The sequence below is a fragment of the Aotus nancymaae genome, unplaced genomic scaffold, assembly GCF_030222135.1.
Source record: "Aotus nancymaae isolate 86718 unplaced genomic scaffold, 86718_ANA_hifiasm-v0.15.2.pri h1tg000006l, whole genome shotgun sequence".
Lineage (NCBI taxonomy): Eukaryota > Metazoa > Chordata > Mammalia > Primates > Aotidae > Aotus > Aotus nancymaae.
In genome coordinates, this window is record NW_026988417.1 from 91,141,232 (window position 1) to 91,152,604 (window position 11,373).

General features: G+C 36.3%; 1 protein-coding gene across 6 annotated transcripts in view; it reads left to right on the forward strand.

The window, feature by feature from the left end:
* The window catches only part of RAP1GDS1 (Rap1 GTPase-GDP dissociation stimulator 1), a 195,143-nt gene extending 188,652 nt beyond the window's left edge, over positions 1–6,491 (forward strand). For all 6 annotated transcript variants that reach the window (XM_021666785.2, XM_021666783.2, XM_021666784.2 and 3 more), the window contains 2 exons: positions 1,301–1,429; positions 5,818–6,491. In XM_021666785.2, coding sequence (XP_021522460.1) covers positions 1,301–1,429; positions 5,818–5,945 — 257 coding nt within the window. In that variant the 3' untranslated portion in view covers positions 5,946–6,491. The remainder of the gene's footprint in view (positions 1–1,300; positions 1,430–5,817) is intronic.
* The last annotated feature ends 4,882 nt before the right edge of the window (positions 6,492–11,373 follow it).

Here is an 11,373-nt window from a genome sequence, read left to right on the forward strand (position 1 = left end):
AGGTGTATAGGATATCTGTCTCCTTGAATAGTCTATTGTTGACTGGAAGCGTTACCGATAACAATCAATGAACACATATTTTGTATATTACATACTATATTTTTATAATAAAGCCAGAGAAAAGAAAATGTTATTAAGAAAATCATAGGGAAGAGAAAATATATTTACTATTCATTAAGTAGAAGTGGATTATCAAGAAGGTCTTCATCCTTGTCTTCCCATTGAGTGGGCTGAGGAAGGAGAAGAACAGAAGGGGCTAGTCTTGCTCTCTCAGGGATGGCAGAAGAGAAGAAATTCCAAGTATAAGTGGACCCACACAGTTCAAACTTGTATTGTTCAAGGGTCAACTGTATACTTTTTGGTGAAATGCCAATTTTTGTCTTTTACCCATTTCTTTCTTTTTTTTTTTACTATTGAGTTTTGAGAACGCTTTATATATTCTAAAAGTTTTATAGTTCTATATTTTACATTTAAGTCTGTAATCCATTTTGAGTTAATATTGGTATAAGGTATGAGGTTTAGGTTAGCGTTCATTTCCTTTGTCCTATGGATGTCTACTTGTACCAGCACCTTTTGTTTAAAAGCTGTCTTTCTTCCACTGAATTGATTTTGTACCATCATCAGAGTCAGTTGATCATATATGTGTGAGTCGTTTCATAGCCTTCTATTCAGTGCCTTTAATATAAGTGTCTATGTCACCACCAGTAATACCATGCTATCTTTATTACTGGAGTTATAGAATAAGCCTTAATACTGGGTAGAAGAATGCCTCACACTTTATTCTTCTTTATCAAGATTGGTTTAGCTATTTTAGGGCCTGTGGCTTTCATTATAAGTTTTAGTATAAGTTTGTCTATTTTCTACAGAAAATCTTGCTAGGATTCTGATTGAAATTGCATTGAGTCCTTATCTTTCATTTGTGGAGGAAATTCTGTGATTTATCAGATTTGCTCAAAAATAATTTGAGATGAGTGAGAGTAGGTGAATGAGACAGATTGGCAAGATGATAAGTACATAATGTATATTATTATACCATCTGTTCTGATTTTGTAACATTTTCCATAACTGTCTCATATTAAAAGAAATGTGTTAGTATTAAATATTAAGCTTAAACACCTGAAATGTCTACTAAAATCTGCTTCTATTTACTCTTTCCACATAGTCTATCTAGGTCATTATTATTTATCAGTTCCATTTGGAAGGTTTCATATGATCAGTTTCTGGAAAAGGAAGAACTTTATGCTGAGGGTACTGGGTTCATACACAGTAGATATAACTTATACATTGTTTTATTTTGTAGGCACTGCTGAGAAAGATCTAGAAAGTGCTAAACTTGTACAGATTTTACACAGACTGCTAGCAGATGAGAGAAGTGCTCCTGAAATCAAATATAATTCTATGGTCCTGATATGTGCTCTTATGGGATCTGGTAAGTATTTCTTCTATCGTTTGATGTCCATAAGTATACAGTTCACATTAAATATTAAATATAGAGTAATAGTAAATGATGGCTTTAGGTTTTAAAACCAGTAGAAATTAGTTTATGGAGGTTTTAAGATTACTTTTTTCCCATTACTGTAAACACTTAACCATTTCTTTATGGTGATAACATTGAAAATCTTCTCTTCTAGTTGTCTTAAAATATACACTACATTCGTATTTTCTAGCCACACAACTGTCTAATAGAGTTACTTTTCACTGAAGATATTCCCAAAAGATTCTTACTACAATAGAAAGTATCACATAGCGAATATAGATGACATTCAGTATTGCAAAATCAGTAAGTCTCATGAACTCTAAAATGTTATTTTATAGTAGGCACAGGTTCTGATTTTGTATGCCACGACATTAACTAAGGAATTTGTTTAGTGGGCCATGCATGGTGGCTCATGGCGGTAATCCCAGCACTTTGGGAGGCTGAGGTGGGCAGATCCCTTGAGGCCAGGAGTTCGATACCAGCCTGGCCAACATGCTGAAACCCCATCTCTACCAAAAATACAAAAATTAGCCAAGAGTGGTGGCACACACCTATATTTTGATTCTGTTGGTACCGGTGTTGAATTTCCTATATTCTTGCTGGTTTTCCAGCTAATTGTTCTGTCAGTTTTCAAGAGGAGGAGTGTTGAAGTCTCCTGCTATAATTGTAGATTTACCTATTTCTCCTTTCAGTTCTGCCAATTTTTGCTTAACATAATTTTCAGCTCTGTTGTTAGGTACCTACATTTTGAGGACTGCTGTGCTTTCTTGAGGGATTGACCCTTTTATCGTATAATGTCCCTCTCTCTGGTATTTTTCTTTGCTCTCATCAACTTTATCTGACTTTAACATAGCTACTCCTGCTTTTTTTATTACTATTTTCTTTCATGTCCCACTACAAGAAGCCATCCTGCTTTATTTTGAGTAATATTCACATGACCTTTTCCCACTCTTAGTTTCAATCTGCTGTATTATTATATTTGTAGTGAGTTTCTTATATACAGCACATAGTTGTGTCACATTTTCTAATCCACTCTACCAGTCCCTTTTAATTTGTGTATTTAGACCATTTATGTTTAATGGGATGACTGATGTGGCTTAAGTCTGCAATCTTATTTTTGTTTTCTGTTTGTCCCATTTCTTATTTCTGACTTCCTTTGGGTTATTTGAACATTTTTTAGTCATTTACTCTTCTTCACGTATATCTTTTTTTCTTTTTTTGGAGACAGAATCTTGCTCTGTCACCCAGGCTGGAATGCAGTCACACAATCTTGGTTCACTGCAACCTCTGCCTCCCGAGTTGAAGCAATTCTTGTGCCTCAGCTTCCTGAGTAGCTAGGATTACAGATGCCTGCCACCACACCTGGCTAATTTTTGTATTTTTAGTAGAAACAGTCTTTCGCCTGTTCCCCAGGCTGGTCTTGAACTCCTGACTTCAGGTGATTCCCCCCACCTTGGCTTCCCAAAGTGCTGGAATTACAGGTGTGAGCCATCACACTCAGACTCTCATGTATATGTCATTCTTAAGTATTTCTTCTACATATATTTAGAATCACATTAGACAGTGTTACAACTTTTCTTTCAACCACCGAACATATTTCAGAAAACTCTTTGAAAAGAAGGGAAGTCTGTGTATTTACTCACATTTTTGGATTTCTTATTTTGTTATAATTCCCTTTCTGTTTAGAGAACTTCCTCTAGCCATACTTTTAACTTAGGTCTGCTAGCAACAAATTTTTACCAGATTTTTTTTTCATTTGTAATGAAAGGGAAGTGACTTTCTCAAGTAAGAGAAAATGGGTATAGGATTCTGGGTTCACAGTTCCTTTCTTTCTGTACTTGAAAACTATCATGCCATTTTCTTCTAGCCTCCATGGTTTCTGATGAGAAATCCACTGTGTTCCTATTTGTTTTTTCCCCCTGTAGGTAAGGTGTCGTTTCTGTCTTTCAAAACTTTTTTCTTTGCATTTAGTATTCAGAAATTTAACTGATATGTCTTGGCGTGAACTTCTTTGAGTTTATCCTGTTTGAGTTTGCTCAGCTTCTTGAATTGGTAGGTTTATGTCTTTTGCTAAATGTGGGACGTTGTGACTGTTAGTTCTTCATGTACTTTTCAGCCCCATTAAGAGCTTTCCAGACCTCTGATGACACTAATGTGAGATCTTTAATTATAGTCCTACAGGTCCCTGAGATTTTGTTGTTCTTTTTTACACCCAGATTATTTTCTCTTTGTTATGCAGACTGAGTAATTTCTATTGTTTTATCTTGGAAGTTCTCAGATTATTTCCTTTGTCCTCTCTGTTGTGATGTTGAACCTATTTTTATTTCAGTTATATATTATAATATAAAAATTTCCATTTGCTTCTTTGTATCTGGAAATGGATGCTGATGATTGCACAGCAGTGTGAATCTCCCTAATGCCATTAAACTGTATAATTTTTACGCCTCCCACAGCCTCTGGCAATAACCATTTATTTTATGTCTCCATCAGTTTGACTACTCTAGGCACCACATATTTATGTAATAATAAACTTTTGTCCTTTTGTGTCTAGCTTATTTCACTTAGGTCTTTAAGGCTTATCTGTGTTGTGTTGTAGCACATGTCAGAATTTCATTTCCTTTTAAAGCTGAATAACTTTTCATCATATGTATTTATCACATTTTGTTTATCCATTCATCAATTCATGAACATTTGGGTCATTTCTGGCTTTTGGCTTTTGTGAATAATGCTGCTGCTGTGAACATTAGTATACAAATATCTCTGAGTATCTGTTTTAATTATTTTTGGTATGTACTCAGAAGTGAAATTACTAGATCATATGGTCATTCAATGTTTAATTTTTTAATTAAATACTGTTTTTACTGATTAAATACTGTCATACACTTTTCCATAGTGGCTGGACCACTGTACATTTTCACCAACAGTACACATGAATTATAATTTCTTAACATCCTCACCGATGTTTGCTGTGTCTTAATAATGGCCAAACTAATGAGTGTGAGGTGGCATCTTACTATGTTTTTTATTTGCATTTCCTTAATGATTAATGATGGGAATCTTTTCATGTGTTTGTGGGCCATTTTTCTTTGGAGAAATATTCAAGTCTTTGTCCATTTTTAGAATTGAAGTCTATTCAAGTCTTTGTCCATTTTTAGAATTGAAGAGGTTTTTTTTTTTTAGGCAGCGTTTTGCTCTTGTTGCCCAGGCTGTAGTACAGTGGCATGATCTTGGCTCACCACAACCTCCATCTCCCGGGTTCAAGCAATTCTTCTGCCTCAGCTTCCCAAGTAGCTGGGATTACAGGCGTGAGCCACCACGCCCAGCCCAAGTTGTAGGAGTTCTTTATACCAGTACCACACTATTTGATTATTGTAGCTTTGTAGTAAGTAAGTTTTAAAATCAGTTAGTATGAGAACTTCAGCTTTGTTCTTCTTTTTCAAGATTGCTGTGGAGATTTAGGATCCCTTGAGATTACATATGAATTTTAGGATGGATTTTTCTAATAGTACTAAAAACACTGGTTCCTTGGTTTATGTCAATCTTATCAAAATAAACAAACACATTAGTTTCAGTAGTACTGATTATGTTAAGCTTATTAGACTTCACTCTTCCCATATAACAGTTCTGACTCTTAACAGGAATCCTATATTTTCTTATAATTGAAGTTAAATAGAGAAAGCAAGTCAGGAAGAAGAGGATAAAAATCTAAAAGGGAGTCCAGTGTCACAGAAAGTTGTTGAAGGATATAAAGTATAAATTTTTCTTTTGCCACAAAATTAATCTGAAACATATCCTAAAGTTTTTGGTAAGTCGTCGGACTTCATATTTGAAATGGTGATAGGGTTATTTGTAACCAAACCTTGAGATCATACAATAGCTATGTTTAATTATAACTCATTATTGTAAGCAGTCTTACACTGTAGAACTTGACATCTCATTTTTCTTTTTAAAAGTTGGGCAAGTAGCTGGGCAGTGGCTCATGACTGTCATCTCAGCTACTTGGGAGACTGAGCTGGATGGATCTCTTGAGGCCAGGAGTTTGAGCCTGCAGTGAGCTAGGACTGTGCCACTGTACTCAGACCTGGGCAACAGAGCAAGGCCCCATCTTAAAAAAAGTTTTTTAAATTTGTTTTTAATTTCTTAAAGTTTTTATTTTTAGTTATAATACATTCCTAAGAAAGACATTGCTAGGCTACTGCTACGTTTTTTTCCAGAATTGTTCCTAGTTTTATAGCTTAGTCTTGTCAAAATAAACGTTTTGGGTGTATGTTTTGAATACATTGTATAATAATATCAAAACAACCTAACAGAATCATATCTGTTATTTTTTTGTCTTCCAGAATCTCTACATAAGGAAGTGCAGGATTTGGCCTTTCTAGATGTTGTATCCAAACTTCGCAGTCATGAGAACAAAAGTGTTGCCCAGCAGGCCTCTCTCACAGAGCAGAGACTTACTGTGGAAAGCTGAGAACTGCCCGATGCACGGCATCATCCCATCTCTGATTTCCCCTCCGTCCTCCATCCAGCTGCCTCTTCCACTTCATTCTCTACCATACCACTTGTGCATGCATGTAATGTTCTAATACCAGTTGAAGAACTGCTGTAGGTACTTGCCTAATAAGATTTCTAAACCCATAGTTAGTGTGAACATGACTTTGTCAAAGGCAAGTCTCCACCCATAACTGTTCTCTCGTATTCCTGTTGCTTGAGCTACATTAAGTAAAACGTGCATGTTGTAGTCCTATGATGACGTAAACTTGGTACTACATAATGACTTGCTCCACACATGCAGTAAACTACATAATGATGTACTGGTAAACTAGAAACAATGCAGCAGGATCTGTCTAGCTTATTAAAGATGAAACTGAATAGGAAAAATAGCTCCATTTTTTGGTGCTTGGGAAGCACAGTGAACAAAAAAAGCTGTATGGCTGCTTATTCATTAGTCTTTCCTACTAATGTCAAACCGACGGTACCTAGAGTTAAATAAAATTCCAGTGCTCTTACTCTTTAACCTATGGTTTCTCCTTTTTCCTTTGTAGACAGTTGAAACTGCCGCCACAAACTTGGCAAGACTTTCTGAGGTTTCTGATTCCATATTTAATTGACTATCATCAATAGCCCGATATTGAAAAACATTTGTAGTTTTCAGTGTGAAACTAAGTGGTTGAAGAATCGCTATTACAATCCCTATTATAAAGTATTTGCGTTTTGCCTGTATTTTAGTTTCTGATACATATGCTGTTTCACCCAGGAACTACTTCTACCAGTTAATCAACATTATCCAGCACTTGTCTGTAAAACTCATTTGGCATTTGTTTTCAACTGAGTAAATTGAGTATATAGTTCATTGAAGAATGGATTTTTCTTTTGCTGATTTTCATTATTCAGCTAGAAAGTGAGAAGTTTTATCTTCCATAGTCATTTTAAATCTTATGTTAAAACTTGCAGGACATAGAAGGAAAGATGAAGAAATAAGTTTGGACTAAAGAAAGGAAGGCAGGTTATAAAAGCCATAGTATCCAGTCCAGTTCATTCTGCAGATGGCCTCATACCAGTCATTGTTAGAATTTCCCACCTCCACTTTCCCACTGAGAACTGCAGCACTTTTAAAGGATATGAGAAAGCCAAGATTCAAGAGATGAGAAGAACCCCCTTGGCGAAATATAGTGTACTTTTCACTGCCACTGCCACCACCAAATGGGTTTTTAGAGCTTTGAAACACAATCTTTGTAAATTAATTAAAACCTTCCTGTGACCCACCTGCCTTTCTCCCCATACCCAAGTTTGACTACTACTACCCTAAGAGGCAAGATGGACTTTAATATAGAAGGACTGCAGGACAGTAGAAAGGACTGCCACGGAGGTGACAGGAGCTCCTTCCTCTTTAACATGAGATGCTGCACATCTCTGTGGGTAATCCAAGTTGGACTTTTGACTCTAAAACACCTAAAATTCAAGTTAAAATCCTGATGGAGAAAAAAATAAAAATAAAAATAAAAAAATGAAAAAATCCTAATGGAGATAAAGAATCTTGACTGATGTTCTGCTACACTTACTATAAGAATTATATTTGTTGTCTTTCTCCTGGGCTGGATAGTGGACTATATTTTATTATAGGCTTTGAAAGACTAATGTTGCATAACTGTTCATATTAACTTAATAAATAAATAGTATATGAAGCTATAATGGCATCATTTGGTTTGTTTGTATATTTTGTCTATATTTCCAACTCCTAGAATAGGGCTTGCTATTGATGCTCAACAAATATTTGTTGACTGAATGAATGAATCCTATATCCATGAAGTTTCCAGTCTGCCTGAACTAATGCCAGAAAGATAGACTGACTGATAGAGAGTTTGACATTTGATAGTTTGTCTGACTTTAGGGAAAAAATTTTAACAAAAGCATCCTAAAATCATAGATGTGAGAGAAATTACCCATCTGGGCCAGCTGCCAGCCATCAATTTGCTAATATGTTAGGAACTCCCATCTCCAGCAAAATAAAGTGCAGTTCAAATTACTAATCATTCTACAGAGAGACTAGAAGGCTGTCCCCTTATCACAGGGGCCACCAAATTAGATGGTACACTGATGGGCCATTGCAGTGGATGGAAGAGTCTATAGACTGTACTATGCCATATCTCCTGCCCCCTAATGTTAGTTGTAGAGGCCACTGTTAAATTAGTTTGCTACCCACTAAGAGTACATTCAGACAATAGGAGGAATAGCGCAACAAAGCCGTAACTGTCATTTTGAGCCATAGATGAAAAGGCCAGGAATTCAAGCAAAGAAGATGCCTGAGTGCAGTGCACTAGAATACCCCTTTCCTTCCAACCCCGTTAGCAACTTGAGTCATGCTAACCACTCACCTAGACCGTAACCTCATTGTACTCAAAGCAAACACTAGCCCATAACCCAGTGTTTTCCTTGATAAAAACGTGTGTTGAGCATACTGTCTGATAAGAATGGAGATACAGAAGAACACTTTTTCATCTAAAATTATTTCTTGAATAGAATGCAATTCTCATATGCAAGCATGTAGTCTGAAGTGTTCTGAACAACGCTACATGTGAAGAATTCAAAAAAGAAATGCTCTTTGGTATAATTAGGAGGCTTATTAGTAATTCTCTTGAACATACCAGGTGAGGATATCTAGATGTTAAGACATTTACTTAGGTGAGCATTACCCTTTGTATCCAGCTGTTAACTGGAATCAGCAAACTTAAAAGCCACTGTAACATTTGTATTATACAAGTGTCTATTGAAAATCATGTAATAATATTTGGCATGAATCTTCATAGCTATAGCCAAGAAAACTGAGGTCTTTTTTTACAGGTATGATCTCTAACTTTGCCTACATACATACATACATACATACATACAAATACATATATGCCATGTAGCTTCCTAAGAGTATGTTTTATAGGTGTGTATGATTAAAGTGTTGTATAATTTAAAAGGGTGATATTGGGCACAGAGTATGGTCTTTGGATACTGTCTAATCTGTAGTCAGATCCTGGGTCTGTTACATATTGGCTGTGTGGCCACAGCCAAGTTACTTAAATTCTTTGGGCCCAATTTCTCATCAATATGACAAGTTTAATAATCTCTACTTCCCTTAGGATTTTCATGACAATTGAAACTTTGAGATGATCAAGATGGTGAACGGAATTGTGATACCTTAGGGACTAAACTATATACTCCCCTCTCACTGCTGCAGGATTCCCAACTAAAAGGATTCAAAAAACAACCCCAAACAGAAAATAGTGTGCCTATTAATAGTTTATAATGTGGAAACAAAACAGCTCATGCCTGTCATCCCAACACTTTGGGAGGCTGAGGTGAGCAGATCACTTGAGGTCAGGAGTTCAAGACCAGCCTGGCCAACATGGTCAGGAAACCCTGTCTCTACTAAAAATACAAAAATTAGCCAAGCGTCAGGGTGCATACCTAAGTAATCCAACTACTTGGGAGGCTGGGACAGGAGAATTGCTTGAACCTGGAAAGCAGAGGTTGCAAAGAGCCAAGATCATGCCACTGCACTCCAGCCTGGACAACAGAGCAAGACTCCATCTCAAAATAAAATAAAACTTTTAATGGAATTGAGTTTTTTAGCTGTAGCCACAGAGATTCTATCTAACAACACTATGAAAATGGACAATACACATCTGTCTCCTATTAATAACACTAGACAGGAACTTAATATGATGACAATTCATTTTTATATATTGGAACCAATTATCAAACAAAACTTAAGCCAGGTAGGTGCTGCTGCCTACAGTTCTGACCTTTGTTCCCTTAGTATTGTCATACTTGCCCAAAGAGAAATATAGAGGCTCCCACTTTGTTAAAAAAAAAAAAAAAACAGGGTGATGTTATGAACAGCACCCTCTTCTCACAAGTGGCTCTAATGGTTTCTCTAGTCTCCAGCATTATCAACACGGCTTTCAAGGAGTGAAAATGAAGCAAGTAGGCTATCAAAGGCATTAGTCAGGGCTCAGGTGGCAAGTGACTTGAATTATGTACCCACTACCACCTGAAAAAGCAGAGTATTATTTATGGAACTAGTCCATGGCCCAGAGATCAGTGGTTTTGCTGGTAGGAATGTGTGCAATCTTATTTTAATCTGCTTAATTATATACAGTGATAACCCCATTCACTCTTGTGTAGACTTTATAGTGTTTAGTGCTGATCACTTACAAAGGGCACATATATAGAGAATGTTCTGTTTCAAGATTGTTTTAAAAAATTAACTAGCTAGATTTTTTCTTTTTATCTTCATCAAGAAACTAAAGCCTAATCTTGTCACACTTTGAAGCTTCTTAGTTTCCAGGTTTTGAATTTTTAAAAATTATATCACTTTAAAGATCTTTATTAGACTTTATCTTTAAAATTTTTTTTAAGTTTTTTGTTTTTTGTTTTTTGTTTTTTCTTTTGAGACAGAGACTCACTCTGTTGCCCAGGCTGTAGTGCAGTGGTGCTCACTGCAACCTTCATCTCCCAAATTCAAGTGATTTTTGTGCCTCAGCCAACCAAGTAGCTGAGATGACAGGCTTGCATCACATGCCCAGTTAGTTTTTTTTATTAGCAGGGTTTTTGTATTAACAGGGCTTCACCACATTGGCCAGGCTGGTTTCAAACTCCTGGCTTCAAGTGATCCACCCACCTTAGCCTCCCAAAGTGCTAGGATTACAGGCGTGAGTCACTGTGCTCAGACTAAAAAATTTTAAGTCTTAACCCAGGCTTTCAGTACATATAATTTAAATATAATGACAGGTCTTTTAAAAAATAGATAATCTATTCAAAATTATATTTGAGAGTTGTTACTATTACAGTAGTTATTACAGCACCTCTGACCTTCACCTCCTTTCAGGGAGGTTCTACTCAACATCCCTGTGCTTAGTTTCTTTATGTCTAGCATAGGCACATCAGACAGATACCTAAAACACTTACGAAGGAAGGGGTAATTGAATAGAATTCTAAGATAATGTGAAGAAATATTAACCAGAGGAGCTTTGACTTCAGACCCATCTTTGCAGGAACCCAAAATAGTTCCTAATTCCAACTAAAGCCAACTATCAGTAGTCAGTTCTGTTGCCCCACCCTCCCTTTCTAAGTTTCCAGAATGCAACCCACTCTCCGCCATGCTTCTCCTACCATGACTTCCTTTTTTGTGTAGGCAAGAAAAGTAGAAGTGTTAATGAATCATATTCTGCTCTTTTCACCCACACAGCCTTATCCCCTAGTACCCAGCAGAAGTTAGAGGAAGTAACAGCAGTGTCCATTTAGCTTCATCATATCCCTAAGTAATAACTATCAAGTCTTCCGCTTCCTACTCACCTACTTCTTGTCCTCTTGTTACCCTATCACATGATTCTAAAATACAGTGACTT